This window comes from Zychaea mexicana (genome assembly GCF_025766255.1).
Source record: "Zychaea mexicana strain RSA 1403 chromosome Unknown BDB00scaffold_2, whole genome shotgun sequence".
Taxonomy (NCBI): domain Eukaryota; kingdom Fungi; phylum Mucoromycota; class Mucoromycetes; order Mucorales; family Lichtheimiaceae; genus Zychaea; species Zychaea mexicana.
The window spans coordinates 935258-950896 of NW_026516665.1; the positions used below are offsets into that span (position 1 = coordinate 935258).

The 15639-nt window shown below is 41.6% G+C and overlaps 6 protein-coding genes across 6 annotated transcripts; 3 read left to right on the forward strand and 3 right to left on the reverse strand.

Annotated features, from left to right (window-relative positions):
- Positions 1 to 2046: 2046 nt before the first annotated feature.
- BDB00DRAFT_232791 (aldehyde dehydrogenase domain-containing protein) lies at positions 2047 to 4568 on the reverse strand. The gene is made up of 10 exons (XM_053116574.1): positions 4492 to 4568; positions 4304 to 4405; positions 3992 to 4211; positions 3777 to 3900; positions 3550 to 3676; positions 3192 to 3462; positions 3082 to 3100; positions 2745 to 2979; positions 2466 to 2657; positions 2047 to 2364 (listed from the first exon to the last, which is right to left on the reverse strand). The coding sequence occupies exons 1-10, from the start codon at positions 4538 to 4540 to the stop codon at positions 2219 to 2221; spliced, it is 1485 nt and encodes a 494-aa protein (XP_052985660.1). The 5' UTR covers positions 4541 to 4568; the 3' UTR covers positions 2047 to 2218.
- A 1552-nt stretch (positions 4569 to 6120) lies between these two features.
- Positions 6121 to 7782, forward strand: BDB00DRAFT_924632 (uncharacterized protein; the record flags this gene model as incomplete). Its single annotated transcript, XM_053128780.1, has 9 exons — positions 6121 to 6284; positions 6362 to 6467; positions 6536 to 6596; positions 6666 to 6716; positions 6795 to 6882; positions 6995 to 7092; positions 7171 to 7326; positions 7439 to 7501; positions 7579 to 7782. The coding sequence occupies 9 exons, from the start codon at positions 6121 to 6123 to the stop codon at positions 7698 to 7700; spliced, it is 909 nt and encodes a 302-aa protein (XP_052985661.1). The 3' UTR covers positions 7701 to 7782.
- A 1050-nt stretch (positions 7783 to 8832) lies between these two features.
- BDB00DRAFT_866877 (uncharacterized protein) lies at positions 8833 to 9534 on the reverse strand (the record flags this gene model as incomplete). Its single annotated transcript, XM_053126277.1, has 3 exons — positions 8833 to 9009; positions 9140 to 9416; positions 9509 to 9534. The coding sequence occupies 3 exons, from the start codon at positions 9532 to 9534 to the stop codon at positions 8833 to 8835; spliced, it is 480 nt and encodes a 159-aa protein (XP_052985662.1).
- A 1939-nt stretch (positions 9535 to 11473) lies between these two features.
- Positions 11474 to 11921, forward strand: BDB00DRAFT_866878 (uncharacterized protein; the record flags this gene model as incomplete). The annotated part of the gene is made up of 3 exons (XM_053126278.1): positions 11474 to 11513; positions 11642 to 11716; positions 11776 to 11921. The coding sequence occupies 3 exons, from the start codon at positions 11474 to 11476 to the stop codon at positions 11919 to 11921; spliced, it is 261 nt and encodes an 86-aa protein (XP_052985663.1).
- Positions 11922 to 12090: 169 nt separating this feature from the next.
- BDB00DRAFT_796679 (YL1 nuclear protein-domain-containing protein) lies at positions 12091 to 13900 on the forward strand. Its single transcript, XM_053121485.1, has 4 exons — positions 12091 to 12239; positions 12327 to 12412; positions 12493 to 12614; positions 12700 to 13900. Exons 1-4 carry the CDS (start codon positions 12193 to 12195, stop codon positions 13735 to 13737), a joined length of 1293 nt encoding a protein of 430 aa, XP_052985664.1. The 5' UTR covers positions 12091 to 12192; the 3' UTR covers positions 13738 to 13900.
- On the reverse strand, positions 13901 to 15541 carry BDB00DRAFT_796680 (S-adenosyl-L-methionine-dependent methyltransferase). The gene is made up of 6 exons (XM_053121486.1): positions 15378 to 15541; positions 15296 to 15306; positions 15059 to 15214; positions 14772 to 14978; positions 14120 to 14673; positions 13901 to 14023 (listed from the first exon to the last, which is right to left on the reverse strand). The coding sequence occupies exons 1-6, from the start codon at positions 15445 to 15447 to the stop codon at positions 14017 to 14019; spliced, it is 1005 nt and encodes a 334-aa protein (XP_052985665.1). The 5' UTR covers positions 15448 to 15541; the 3' UTR covers positions 13901 to 14016.
- Between the last annotated feature and the right edge of the window lie 98 nt (positions 15542 to 15639).

Genomic DNA, 15639 nt, shown 5'->3' on the forward strand with positions numbered 1-15639 from the left:
GACTAATATCAACTTGACTTAGCGTCACTCTCAGCCGCCACATTTCTGCACTGGTTCGTTTCCGTCGGTCCTACGCTTATCCTTATTGTACTATTGTACTTAGGTTTATCTTCTTGAAAAACACAAAAAAAAGATATCCTACCCCAAAACTACTTTAGAAAACCCTTCCCCCACTCTCACTCGTCATTAATGCTGTGGAACCGAGCGTTGAGCTCAACCACTGTGGTGTCAAAACAATCAACCGCACTCGGCACTTGCGGAATTGCGATAACTCAGTCTTTTCTTGCTCGTTCATCCAAGAGCTTTAATATTAAATACAGTAGATTAAATAAGCTTAGACATGGAAGCAACGTGTAACGTTCCACGCTTTTATCGTATACCAACGATTGTTATGTGCCAAACTATATAGTGCGAGAGTAATGGTACAGTAATGACTCGTATCGGAACCGATACTTACTTGAGCATAGAGGTTGTACAATTGAATAGAATCGTAGGCTCGGTTACATTTAGTATTTGGATTGCTATAGTGGTATTGATACGCGAGCGCTTGAGATGTTCAGTGCTGCTAGTGTTAGCATATAAATCATACTCCTCGCGCGTTCACTTGCTAAATAGATTTTTAGCAAGCTGCCTGATACATTTGTGTATTGATTACGATATCATTACTAACGAAATTATTGCTCTAGGCATGATTACTGCAATGACTAGGTCTGAAATAGCGTTCCTACGCTCAGCATCTTTTACGAACTACTGCTGGACAACAATGTCAGTTGAGCCTTTGATCACTTTCTGTTCAAAGCTTGATATTTGAATGGCTCCTGTTGCACAGCTGTAGAATTTAAGATAAGTATTTAGTATTTGACCACTATATAGTATTGTCAGCATGCCATCCATATTTGACTAACCTTTATTTTTTCCCGCTCACAAACGAGCAATGTAATTCTCCAGTCAGTAAAAAAAACACCCGCCTTGAAAGCAGTGATATCTTTCCAACACTTTATTAAATTTGTGCCTGCTAATTGGTCGAGAAAAAGATGCATGTTTACATATCTATTCTGCGTCATAACCTGCGAGCTCTCAAACCTTCACAGTCCTCTTGAATAAATAATAATTTCTCGAACATCAATCGTAAAACAGATGGAAAATTACCGACATTTAATAACTGAATGTCAACACGAAGCTTACGATACAAAAAATGGAAGCGTAGATCTGTCCATCTTTCTTTTGGTATTTTTGATGCTATGATAGATCGATTGTTTACGAAGACGAATTAACAATGGTTACTATTGTCTGGATATGGGAATGTCTCTACGCGCTTTGCGCACGCCTTCACTCGCGGTCCTGCTCGGTTTGTACATGGCGATAGTCGTTCTGGAGACTTTCGATTTCGTGTGTACCGTAATCCGCCAATCGCTTTGCATGACCCTTGAGTCCGGCGTCGTTTAAAATCTTGACGAGTTCCTGTACCGTCTTTGCAAGTTCGTCGATAACGGGTTCACCCACAGTGCAAAAATGCTGCCGCGACGATCGATACGCTTCGTTTTTCGTACAGTAGGTGCTGGACCGCTGCCTGCTGTTGCTAGTGTGGTGATGTTTTCGCTATCCTTGTCGCCGCCAGTAAGCTGAGCTATGGTGTCACTGGCGTACTCGTACAAATCCATCGACGTAACTTTTGCTTTGACAGCATATTTTTTAAAGTGTAACAGAGTATTTCTGAGCCTTTTGCTTCATTGCAATGGCCTTGTCGAAGTTTTCTTTAACGTCTTTGTCGTGCATGGCATCTCCGATAGCATCAAGCAACTGTTCGCTGCCAGGTACATAAGTCGTGTACGTGTCGTGGAATGCCAGCTCGTGTCAATGCAGAAGCAAGCATGGCAGATCTTTTCACGGTTTAAAAAGAGGATATCAAAGTCAGTTTCGAGTCGAGCATAATCGTATGTTGCGATAGTGCGATAATAGTATGTAAGAAAACGAGAAGAAAAAGAGAGCAATGACTGAAAGCATCTAAGCACAAGCCTATGTACATTGTATCAACAGCTCTGCTACCAAGTGTGTACTATTTTACATATTTCAGCATACGATTTGCTGAACAAGTTGTACAATTATGTGACCAAGGACTACAGCATTATTCTAAGTTCAAAAATGATATTCATTGTGGATTCTTTGCTGCTTTGCTTATTGCGAAAACAAACTGGCTACATATATTGTCTTCTTTTTTTTACAAAGGATTTCCAATATTAATCTTAATAGCCTTGATTTGAGTATAGTTGGCCAGAGCGTACTCAGAGTTCTCTCGGCCGATACCTGACTGCTTGTATCCACCGAACGGACTGTTCTCTGTGATAAGATTATAGCAGTTGACCCCTAGAAATGTAACCGTACGTTGTTATCAGTAAACTGTAAAAAATGTCGGCACAGCTAGAGGCACTTGAATCAGAAAAACCAGTAAAACTGCTGTTACATACAAACTGAACCAGCTTCAAGAGCGTTTGAAACAGTTACTGCTCGTGTAATGTTCGAGGTGAACACGGAGGCAGCAAGGCCATATGTGGTATCATTAGCCTGTGCAATCACATCGTCGGCATTCTTGAACTTGGAAATGGCTACAACAGGTCCAAAAATCTCTTCCTTCATGATTCTTGCCTGGGGGCTGACATCTGTAATATGAATACGGTAAGCAAAGATTGTGCAAAATACCTGACGAGCAAAACATTCAACTTGCATTCTTTCTATCATTTACTTGCCTGTGAAGATGGTGGGCTCAATAAAGTATCCAGCATCGCCTACACGCTTACCACCAAGGTAGCAAGTAGCACCTTCCTTTTTACCGATATCGATATAGCCCATAATTCGGTTGAACTGTGCCTCGGAGATCTGTGGTCCTTGAAAAGTCTCGGGATCAAATGGGTCACCAACTTTGCCGGATAATGCCAGCGCCTTGAACTTTTCAATAAACTTGTCATAGATGCCTTCTTGTACCTATAAAGTCAATGACGTTTTGTATCATAAGGATGCACTATTGGTTAGCTTCTCACGTTGGACCGTAATCCGAAATGTAGTAAACTGAAATCAATTACACACGTATATACGAGTACCGGCGCTGAAAGTTTCAAACGAAAATTAGTTACAATTAGAAATTTAGCCTAGCAACAACAACTGCGAATAACCTCTCCCTATCCCTTAATACTTACCAGCAAACTTGACCAGCATTTGCATACACACCCAACCTCGACCAAAAAACGACCTCATCCAAGTTCTCGACGTCGTCAAAAATGATGTTGGGCGACTTGCCACCGAGCTCGAGCGTGACCTTCTTCAAGTTGGTTTCTGCAGCAGCCTTCATGATAGCACGGCCGGTAGCAATTGAGCCAGTAAATGCAAGCTTTGAAACCTTCATATGACGTGAGAGGGCCTCACCGGCAATAGGGCCATAACCAGTGATAATGTTGACGACACCAGGAGCTGTATATATATATATATATATATATATACATCTTACATATGTAAATATTTTAAGTTGCATACGTTATCAATAAATATATCACTTACGGAAACCAGCCTCCTTGATCAGTTCAGCGATTTTTAATGCAGATAGTGGAGTCAGTTCGGACGTTTTGATAACAACTGTGTTGGCTGTGCAAAGGGCAGGGGCAATCTTCCATGCAAGCATGAGCATCTATTTATTAATATGTTGTTAGGCTTACATTAGCTGTCTAATACATAGTAAAGAAATTGCTGATCGTCACTATTCAAAAGTAATATAAAATGTTACAAACCGGTCCATTCCACGGAATAATACCACCACAGACGCCGATGGGTTCATGAACGGTATATGATAGCTTGCCTTCCGTTTCAATGACCTTGCCGTGGAGCTTATCGCAGAAGCCAGCAAAGTAGCGACTTTACAGTAAAAATGAAAATTCTAACGTTATTGACAAGCCTTTGCTATTAAGCAATGGCATATTTGCTTGCAGCACGCAATTACACTCACAGTTGTTTGGCTACGCCAGGTACGTCACCTCCTCTGGAGTTTGAAAGCGGCTTTCCGTTATCCAAGGTCTCCAGATGTGCAAGGTCTTCAATATCGCGTTCCACCAGCTCTGCAAGCTTAAGCATCAAGCGTGCTCGTTCTCTTGGACTGCTGGTCTTCCATCCACCATAGAAAGCCTTGTGGGCTGCTTCAACAGCCATATCGACGCGCTCAGCGTCGGCTAATCATATTTGTTTCCGTTGCAATCACATAATGAATAACGAGCAGTATCACTTGAATATGTAATATCTCTCATTCTGAGAAAAAGCATACCAGCTTGGACCGAAGTAAGTACTTTGCCGGTAGCAGGGTTGATGGTATCGATTGTGTTCGCGCCAGCAACGAACTCGTTGTTGATGAACAAACCAGTGTTCACTGTATCATAAAACGACAGCGTGTAAACCGATAAGATTAGCCAGAAATAGTAATGATGATGGAGGCAAGAGTGAGGTTGTACTGACCTTTCACCTTGTAGCCGTCAGGTGCAGTAATTTCAGTGACAAAAGACATGGTGACTGTAAAGGAAAAGAGGAAGAAGGAAAGGTCTTTATATTTCAGACAAAAAACACGGTCCTATATATAGTTTCTAAATTCTGTGTGAATGTTTAGGGTATGTACTGTCACAAGGGCACAATATTCATCCCTACCTCTTTTAATCCTTATGATGTGCCAGGATCGTACATCACCCTTTCGTGTAAATCCGGGTGGTTCTTTCCTTAAGATTCTTTGAGAATGCATATACGCTGTAGATACGACTAAAATAGATTATAGCAACCATGCAAGATCCTTTTCAACGACAACACTTTGTTCTCCTCCGTAGCGTCTCAACTTTTTGAAGAACCGCACGCTCGTATGAAAGAGAACAATCGTTCCCTAATAGGAAGTGCTGACGAATTTCCTTACCATAATTACGCTGTTATGCAGTACTGTTGGTGGAACGGGGTCCATGGGCGGTAACGTACTATAGGCAAGCGCAAAAAACGAAAGTTCGCGACTAGGAATGGGACATTCTGCTTGGGGAGGCATCGACAGCGGCGCAGCACGGACCTGCATATACATCGTGCATAATGGCATTGTTTAAGTATCCATGATCCAGAGTAGTTTGTAAGAAGAGCCAAATATCTTAACACCCTGCTAAAGTCTCGAAGTTTACTGGTGCACGTTTAATTGTCCATTTAAAACCAGTGGTAGGACGCGAGTGACGGCATGCGCATAAAACAAGTGTAAATCAAAGATCCGTATTATGATATGGAGCTCTCCTGGAACTGACAATGTCTCTAAGCTAACTTATGGCCGCATTTATTGAGGAAGCCTTTACTGTCCCGGAATCAATCTTCTCAGTAAGCATTTTAAGCCGCAGTAATTAAATATATTACTACCTTAAGCTGCTATGATTAGAATAAAACGGAAGGATTGCTGTAAGTTACCTTTTAGAAAAATTGACATGCTCGGCGTGCTACATTCTAGCAGAGCACTTGATAGACAGCAGAATGGGTTTACTTATAAAATGGTGTATATGAAATAGTACAGTTTTCGGATCATTCGGCCGCCGATAGTGAAATCGCTTCTGCGATCAAGGAAATGCGGCCTTTACCGTGCGAATCTATTACTAAAAAACAACACTTAATATCGGTTGATGGGAGCGGTGCTTGTTGCTGTGGGAGTAAAAATATATAATATCTCAAAGTTTCTCAGGCTATTGCGCAGTATCCCAGTATCTTCGGCGCGCCCCTTCGTCCTATACTTTGCTGATAATCTTATTATCATATCGATCTTTTACATTGTTTACGGCGTTTACAAAGTCTGAGAAATCAGTGAAGCTGTATTTTTGGCCTAATAATGGCAATAATATCAAGGCATAAGTTATCCAGTTTTGTGAAGGCATTGAATTGCCGCGGCATGAATATTGCTGGCAACGTGACCAGAGCAAAGTAGTCAGGTGGAAGCGATCCACAGAAAGTGCGGCACACCGTGAAGGATGCACCGATTTTGATGTTTGAGAAAATTAGTACAAACAATCGTACAACATAAATCGCTTATAAAAATAACGAGCGCCTGTATAATTGCTCACACCCAAACTTCCCAAGGAAATGACTCAGAAAGATTTATCAGGAAAGGTGGCTGTCGTTACCGGGGGCGGCAGTGGATTGGGCAAAGCGACTGCTAGTGCGCTTGTCTCGCGCGGCGTCAAGGTCGTGATCGGTGACATATCAGAGAAACTAGGGGAAGCGACCGTTCAAGAGCTCAACGCAAAGTACGTCATCGTGTCTTAATTTCCGGCCTGGCTGTGCTTGATTGTAGTAGAAAGTCTAAGTCATTGTCGCGTAATAGAGAGGGCGGATCTAAGGTGGCATCTTTTTTAAAGACCAATGTTGCCAAATACCAAGATAATATTGCACTTTTTCAGCTGGCTGAAAAAGAGTTTGGCGGTGTGGATGTGAGTAGCTGCTTATAATATATACAGCATAGGGTCAAACGCTGACAGCAAAAGTGGAATCTTATAAGATTGCTTTTCTGAACGCTGGTATTGGAAGAGGTTGGGATAGTGCTTTCACAGAGCTTGATGGTATGTTACATCTGCATTGAATAGATCGTCTAGTAATAAGTTCAACTAAAGATTTGACTGTTTTGATAGATGAAGCCGACGAAAATCTATTCAACGTCAACGTTATGGGTGTCGTCAAAGGTGAATTAACCTTGATACTTTTTTTTTATGTTAGCTCATGCCTTTATGCGTTTGTAACTTAAAATTGAAACAATTCAGGAACCAAGGTTGCACTTTTGCACCTCGCAAAAAGGGGCGGAGGTGTTATCATAAGTACAGCATCAATTGGTGCCTTTTCATCAAATATGTCAGTATAACGTGCTTGATAAGTCAACATCCTGTCATTTGATACAAATAAGCGTTGCCTGATACTAACTACTGTATGTATTCTTGCTTTTCTGTACAAAACTATTACACAGAGGTGCAAACGCTTATTGTGCTTCCAAGCACGCTGTTGTCGGATGGACGAGAGGTTTCGACCTTTTGCCTGAAATTGCAAACGTGCGTGTTAATGCAGGTGTATATTTTCTCTATGATATTCTCCTTTTACACAATAAGATTCCCTGTTTGCTAACCGTTTTGCTATAAATAACAGTCTGTCCCGCGTTCGTTGAAACTAATTTTATGTCAGCGGCTAAGGATGAAACGCGTAGCACGCCAATGTATGCCACCCACGATGCGACGCCGAAAGCAAAATTAGAAACAGTGATAAAAGCAGTGCTGACCTTAATTGAAGACGAAACACTTAATGGTAACAAAAAATTCAAGGCTTTACAACATGCATAGCGATTCGATTATTTGCACGGCAGCGTTACTCTTCTACCAACCAACTGAACTCGTTATGTGCGATTTATATTCCTTAGGTGAAACACTTTTAGCACTTCCGGGAGACGTAATCCGCTCCCAACCACGGCCAGAACAGCTACGTAAGTTTAGTTATTAAACGCTTCTATGACACATCCATTTTTTCAAAAAACAACTGATTGTTGTGTGTGTCAAATAGCGGAATGTATCACACCCAAGTACCTTGAGGTCACGGCAAAAGTTAACAAAGATAGCGTCAGCTTTTATAAGGACATGCTAAAGACAGCACTGGAGAAATATGAAAAATTAAGCTGCACATAAAGTGATCACAGCCGTGCTTTCTCTTATACATAGGATACGATGACAGATATGTAGCTGCAGTAACTTATTACAGCAAACAGTGAAGCTATGCTGGTAGTAATAATAATGGCAATAAAAACCACTTGTTATAAAAGATTTATTTCGACTTCTGTGCTCTGTCCTCATATTTTATGGGTAAGTTTGAATATTTCCCCAGCGAGGGAGAGAACTATTAGCACTATCATTATTCTAATATGATTAACAGCGCAGTCCTATTAGGAGACACTACTCTAAATAGTGAAAACTTACCCTAGTATCTCTCCTGTGCTTTTTCTCCCTTTTCCTCCAAGAATTAATCATGTCTACACCGCCAAACTCTTTCACGGCGCGTTGGAATAAGGCAATGTTATTCTTGTACTTGGAGACATTGGTTTGTTTGTTGGAAAATTGCGGTAGATTTACCGACTCTGAGTGATTGGTATTGTGTTATTATCGTGTTATGAAGTTTGTTTTGTTCCGTTTAGTAGCACGCTATTTGTCGTTTCTACTTATTTTTCATTGATACATATCTTGCACGGCTGCTTCACCATGTTCTTGAGAAATGTCGCCAATGAGCCTTTCTCTTTCGTCGCCGCTTGGATGCACTACCAGGAACCATTGATTAAGCATAAATCGGAGCTATACCAACATATTGCTCTGTGTAGCAATTTGCAATCTGTGGACAGCCTATATGCACTGTAAGTTTCAATAGCATGCTGGTCTCACTCTTATTATGTACTGTCTGATCATGATAAAGCCGTGTAACCTTGTATAATTTCGATCTTGAGTTTATAGCTTTGCGTGCAAGTACATGTTCGGCGAATCGCCCAGTCATTCTAGTTAAGGCCAAAATACGGATACGCATCGCCGGTGTTGCCCAAATACGATGCTTCTCAGAGTGTGAAGGATATATTATGATGTTTGAGGGAGAGCGAAAAAGCCCCACCATCCTATACTATGCAGCTTCAATAAGACGATGCTTTACCTTGGTGACGTAGTAGTATTATGCGAACAGAAAAAGCACACGACGTATCCTTCCTTCAGCGCTGCGTATAACTGGATAAGGTATAATCTTGTTTATTGTAATTATTGCAAAATGTATAGTATGGCTCATTCAAAGTTTTGCTTTCTTAAGGCAGAAATAAAGCATGCCTGCTTCTTTGGGAAACATTTTGGTATCCATGGCTCCAAATACATAATCATCAGTGAGGTACCGGAAGTGATCGATGATGGGATGCGTATCGTAAATCATGGCAGTAGAGAGCACGCCGCGATATTCGACCTTTCGTAGCTTTTTTGTTCAAAAAACAGCAACAAAGAGAAAAAAAACCTGCCCATTAGTAGACTGTCGCCAGAAGTTCTACAAAATAGCTTCCACACTTTTCTTCATGGCATATTTTAGACCATTCAAGACGACTCACCGAAGCATAACCGTATTGCTCGTTAAATACTCGCTCTCCCTTGTCATTGAGACACATGACCGGCTGCACGTTATCTTCTGAATAAAAGTCTTTCCCATCAAACTTTGCTTCCTTGAGTTGCTGGACGCCTGGATGACCTGTTTCGACATATGGACCTGGTCTCCAAGAACCCGTCAACGACTCGGCATCAAGCGGCTTTAACTTTTCAAAAAGGGCTGCGATTTCAATTTCCTTGACTGGATTGCCCGATTGGATGAGGGCCAGAAGTTCTTTTTCGCTACGAGAGTTCAAACGAAATAAGCGAGTTCAGTCGATGCTAAGTTTATGACTGCTGGTGTATTGTGCGGGTTTGTGCTATGCATAACTTACGGAGTGCTTTCGTTTGTATCCACCATTTTCGAGTACGCCTTTTGTTTTTACCATTTTCACCGGTGTTTGTCCTTTTTATATGTGGTTGTGCCTGTAAGGCTGATCAATCTTACGAAATTTTGACCCCTTGCCAGAACTGTACAATCTCTAAAATAATAAAACTCCTTTGCATATACCAATTCTTTGTCATCGAACGTATAAACTGAAAAATCAACGAGTGATTTTTTCCGAGCATTAACAAGCGAGACAAATTTGCATCCTCTTCGTGATGATTTTTCCTACTAATACTCTTATAGCGAGGACAACATATTTTATGTGGTGATTTTTGCTGAGTGTACCTTCTTAGTAATAGTAGTAGCTTCTTTTTACCATGTTGTTAATTTCATTGTTTATCTAAAGTTTGCAGCCCTCCCCTCTTTTTATGCCACCCACATGATCTCCTTGAATCAGTGAGCCATTCACAGCCAATAGTAAAATTCAATGGATGCTGAAAATGCTATATGCAGCAAACATACTTGCATACAGTATTAGAGATTATAACAATCGGCATCAGGTTTAACTGCTTCTATCTGTATGCTTTTATGTCCTTTTTTAAGTAGTATCCGTCGAATGCATGCAACAATCAGTAGTTTGGATTCTTCTTTTGTACTACATGGAGAAAGTACTGTTATTACTGTAACCGTTCGTTTGTTTCGGTGAAAAGTATCAAGCTTCTTTTAACTCAATAGCAGTGATACATAGTGCTTCTACGACGTACGTAATTTAGCGAGCCGCCCAAGCTGAGGTCGCACAGATGTTGCCAGGACGAAAAGCAAAACGTAGGGATTCGAGAACGATATAGTGCATAGGGAAAAAAGGTTTGTGTAATATGGATATCTTTGGCAGCCTTTCTGCTTTTTTGAACATCGGCACTCGGCGGGCCGACTGGGGACTGAGCATTTTACATTGCTACGTGTATCATCAATGTGAGAATGTGTGTAGTTTAAATCATGTGCATCAACATGTCAGCCTCCTCTCTCCATCATGCATGTAAAAGCTTCCTTATACAGGCCATATTTGTCAAGCTCACCTTTGTAAGCTCTCCGAAGGTCTGTAGATATCGTGATAATTCATGTAACTATATCATGATGCGATGACTACATTACATCCATATTTACGGCTTTTTGGATCAAATGGCATGTTCTCCAGCAAGAATATTCATCCGCATACGAGTATCCATCCTTGCTGCACACGTCACATCCCTTTCTATTTTTGTACCAAAGCGAATCTGCTTCGCGCTACTTTGTTTCGATTATGCAAGGCCATCATGCCAAGTCAATATGATATGATATCTTAGGGTCTTTATTGAAGTTTGGTAATTTTACCTATAGATATATATATATATATATATATATAGATGGTGATGGCACCGTTTCTTCGAGCTCACTGTTTATGATGTCGACTAGTTGACATGGATTATACAACCAATCTTTAAGAAACCCGCTCAGAAAATTGAACCACAACCTTCTTTTGTCAGACATTGTACGTTTCCCGAATTCTTAAAGTAGGTTTCGTAATCTCGTCCCTAATATTACTCACCTTTATGATAGGTTTTCGTGGTGCAGAAAGAGTTTTGAGGCAAAAGTGTGGTTGTTACCGTATTGAGCTGTTCATGTTATCGAGTTACTTTACTCTATAGTAGTAACAGCATTACAACCTTCGTTTCCCGCCATGTTTTGTTCAAGTTATGCATGTTCTCGATTCTGAAAATGCTGCGTGGCAACACCGACAAAAACCTTAATCAACGTTGGACAACAACACCCAAGTTAAGACAGTGAAAGAAACGCTTAGCTTGCTATGGCAATATAGTGGCTACAGCTTACCTCAGTGATAGTCAATATGGGCTCGTATAAATATGAACAAGATTCTTCTCGAGGTCCCTCTCGTTTCTTTTCCTTTTAAGCAACAGAGCTCACATAAGGAAATATGTCGTCGTCATTTATCACCGAGATCACCGCCCCAGATGGTCATAAAGTTACTGATATCATATATCTTATGTCGCAACCACAAATGGTTTAATGTACTACTGTATATAGATATCCTTTGCATATTTTACATCCTATTCTCGTAAAATTTCTTACTTAACACTTTCAGTTAAAGCCGGTCTTTACATAAACAATGAGTTCGTTGCTGGTGCCGTGTCTAACGCGTTGGAAGCAGGCACAAACTGTAAATTATAACCATAATCGTTGGTAAAATAATAGACTAACATACATGATTTAAATTAGGGGTCAATAACTATTACAGTGCCAGCCCGGCCGAGCCATTTGGTGGTTACAAACAGTCAGGCATAGCTCGGAAGTGCGGCGAGTACGCTCTGGATAAATATACCCAAGTCAAGGCTATGAAGTTTAACACTGGAAAGCCTATGTAATCTAGTTGAGCAGGCTCTCGTTCCTACTTCTTTTTCTTTGGAAATAAAAATCTTTGATTGACGGTACCATAGTATATTCTTTGATTGAAGTGAACTAACTTTGCAAGACTTGATAAATTAAGGGTTCGACTTCCACATATATATCAGCGGGAAGCATAATTAATATCTACTTGGAAGCAGTCGCTCGGTAGTCGGACACTATCTTATTTCCACACGTTTTCAGTCCCAGTATCCGCTTTCTCACCTTTCTCTCTGTTACCTTTCTTACCAAATGTCTTTTGCACAGAAGCGAGAGCGACGTGCCAATGCGGGTAGCCGGTAATATCTTTTGTACCTAGTTATCGATACCTAATGAACAAGAAAAAAGTAGGAAGAACCTGGAAATTCATACCCTGTTTTTTGTAGCATGCGTGCGCTACTCGATCAAGAGGAGGAAATGGAAGAACTTTTTGAGGAATCTGTGAGCGACGACGAAGAATTTATCACTAAACGTAAGCTCAGCACAACGAATCTACCCATCAATCTGGTTGATGTTGGAATCGATACTAATCCAAGTGGATGTTGATTATAGCCGAAGACGAAGTACAGGATACCGTTGATTCTGATTTTGACACTGAATCGTCCGATGAAGAACGTGAGCAGGAAGAGCTAGGACGACAAGTCGACAAACAAATCGCAATAGAAGAACGTCAGGTATTTATATTGGATACTTTGAGATATTGTAGACTACGTCAAGTGCGTATACTATGAATGGAAAGGCTGATACGAAGAAATTAAGGCACGACGAGCACCACCTCCACCTGCAGCCATTCAATCACGCGCTCCAAAACGACGACAACCAAAAACCAAACCGGCAGCAACAGAACAACAACAACAGCAACAACAACGTCGACGGCGAAGCGAAGTCGATGCCGTACGCCAATCATCCCGAGCCAATACAGTTCGCAACCGACTTCAGGTCGAAGAGCAGATACGTGAATACAAAAGCCGACGTGCACAACTTCCGAAACGCGACAGACCGGCCGTCAAACAATTAACACAAGAAGAGCTCCTTGCAGAAGCAGTCATCACCGAACGCGAAAACCGAGAATCGTTAGAGCTATGGCAGCAAAAGGAAACTGAAAGGAGAGCCAAAATGAAGAAGAAGGATAAAAAGCGGATCGTGGGTCCGTTTGTACGATACGCGTCATTCACGGAAGATCCAGACAAACGCCCTAAACGTCGTAAGATCATCATGATTTCGGTCTCGGACGAAAACGGCGAGAACAATGTGCATACAGAAATCACAGATCCATTAACATTGGCGTGGCAGGAGAAACGGGATATGGAACAGAGCGAGGCAGTGGGACGCAACCTAATTTCGTTCATGCAGACTGGAGACGAGGAACAACAGAGTAGTAGAAGGCTAGTGAATCTGACAGGATTATCGGATCGTGACATGGATCGAACAGATCTGGTACCAGAGCTGGCAGCTTGGGCAGAACGGCCCACACGACCTGCAAAACCAACAATGTGTCCAATAACCGGTTTACCAGCACGCTATCTCGATCCAAAAACAATGGTGCCCTATGCCAATCTCGAAGCATACAAAACTATCCAGAAGACTCTGCATAACAAAGCGGTGTGGTCGTCGGATTACAAGGTGTATGTTGGCGAGCCTTCGGCAGGTGCCAATGGTGTACCTGAGGGATGGCAACGGGCAATCAGCGGGAAACGAGAAGGCCAGGTGGACTGGCAAAGATCGAACGGCGACGTTGAATGTCCTGACTGGTTTAATGAAATGCACAACACCTTGTCATTCCCCAATCCAAACTGATCTTTATATTCATGCGCACATGCCTCCCTACATTATATACCATTTTGCATCTATCCCTCTCATAAAAGAACCTCTCCACTCTGTAAATAGTAACAAATCCAACCTTCTTGATCCATCTTTCTTGCATATAAAATTTCTAGTGGTATAGCATTGTAGCATAATAGTGTTTTGATGCAAAATATGATTTACTCCTTTTTTTTATACAGTGCATGGATGAAAGAATGAAAAAAAAACACAACAGATGAAATAAATAGACAGAAAATGATTTTGTTTTCTTGTTTACGACCTGATGAAAAAAGAGTCATTGTTAAAATTATACTCAACCCACATTCCACTAGACAATGTGTATCATACCCTTTCCCCAACTCCTATATATACTTACAATTTGAAATCGCAAGACTGCGAAACATGGCCGTGTTGACCTTCAAACTCATAATCGATATGGATATCGAGATCTCTTGGGTTTCGCTTGTTGGGTGCGCAGGATAACCGTCCTTCGATTGAATCACCCGTCTTGACGGTCAAAGAGTCGGGTGTATAGAATACGGTCTGCTTCCAATGGGTGTATCTTGCTTGTGGGCCGGTGGAGAACCAGATAGGCTTGTGGCACTGGGTAAATCCGACATCGAACCAAGCAATAAAGGCGTGCACAAAGTCATCACGAGCAGCGGTCAGCTTGAAGGGTGCTTCGAATGTCAAATCGTCCTTTTGCACCGTGTTGAGATCGATTTCCTTGAAAGCGCAGGGGCTCGACACAACGGCACGGGCTTCAACGGTGTCCACTAAAGGTTCCTTGATGGCAAGCTTCTTGATTGACGAATAGTCGAATCCGTACACATTATCCCAGTAGTCGATCTTTTCCTCCTTGTATTCACCATCTTCGATAGCAGCAAGGAACATGGTAGCTTTGTCAGGGAACAAAGCACCGCCAGGAGCCTACACACGCATTTTTGATTTAGATTACGCCATACACAAGATTGACACGAAGAGTACGCGTACACAAGGTCACACAAGATACTTTCTCTGATACTTACCAAGAACTTGTCTCGAGCTGCCAACACAGTATCCAACATGGACTCGTACAACAAAAAGTAGCCCATCCATTCCGAGATAATGATATCGACCTTATCAACCGGCAGCTTGACTTCCTCCATCTTTCCCTGGATCAAAGTAACCTTGTCTGAAAGGTGGTTGTCCTTGACAATTTCGCGGGCTTGGATGATAATGTTGGACATGTCAATCTATAAACAATATTTTATCAATTTTTCTGCTCCTTTTCTCTCTCGGCGTTTTCTCTTTCAGAATATAAACTCCCACTTACACCATAGACATGCTTGGCTCCTGCCTTGGCTGCAAACATTGAGAGAATACCGGTGCCGCATCCGACGTCAAGTACGATCTTGTCCTTGAACAAGTGCTTGTTGTTGTAGATCGCCGATCGGTACGACAGCGTTCGCACTTCGTCCTTTAACATTTCCTATGATTGACGCGTAAATCGATAAGTACGTGATATATATCTTAAAGAAAGAAGCAACGACAAGAAAAGATAATAGTTTACTTCGTGAATGCCTGATTTGAAAAGAAACGAGAAGGGTTAGATCTACAGTCGCCTCATTCAATGATTTCAAATTGAAACATACCAAAGTGGGCATACGAGTCAAAGTAGTAGTCCTTGCTCGTCATTCCGGGTTCTCCAGTTTTTTCAGCCATGATCGATGAGGGTGAAGGGGGGCAACAGCAAAAGAAAAAAAGAGTTTTTTTTCTTGACCCGCAAAATGTAGGAATAAGCCTTCGCCGTTTCGTAAGGAAAGCGGAGTTGTGTCGAATTGCATAGCCAACCAATACAGCACAAAAGACAGACATACACTTTCTGTTGGTTAGTTTGCTGCTGTCATTATGCAT

Coding starts and splice junctions, on each gene's coding strand:
- BDB00DRAFT_796679 (XM_053121485.1), top strand. CDS start 12,193: ATGTCTTTTGCACAGAAGCGAGAGCGACGTGCCAATGCGGGTAGCCG. Junction 12,413..12,492: donor CGAAGAATTTATCACTAAAC/GTAAGCTCAGCA, acceptor TGTTGATTATAG/CCGAAGACGAAGTACAGGAT. Junction 12,615..12,699: donor TCGCAATAGAAGAACGTCAG/GTATTTATATTG, acceptor GAAGAAATTAAG/GCACGACGAGCACCACCTCC.
- BDB00DRAFT_232791 (XM_053116574.1), bottom strand. CDS start 4,540: ATGTCTTTTGTCACTGAAATTACTGCACCTGACGGCTACAAGGTGAAA. Junction 4,212..4,303: donor ACTTACTTCGGTCCAAGCTG/GTATGCTTTTTC, acceptor AAATATGATTAG/CCGACGCTGAGCGCGTCGAT. Junction 3,677..3,776: donor TTATTCCGTGGAATGGACCG/GTTTGTAACATT, acceptor ATTAATAAATAG/ATGCTCATGCTTGCATGGAA.
- BDB00DRAFT_796680 (XM_053121486.1), bottom strand. CDS start 15,447: ATGGCTGAAAAAACTGGAGAACCCGGAATGACGAGCAAGGACTACTAC. Junction 14,979..15,058: donor GAGCCAAGCATGTCTATGGT/GTAAGTGGGAGT, acceptor TATTGTTTATAG/ATTGACATGTCCAACATTAT. Junction 14,674..14,771: donor CAGCTCGAGACAAGTTCTTG/GTAAGTATCAGA, acceptor ATGCGTGTGTAG/GCTCCTGGCGGTGCTTTGTT.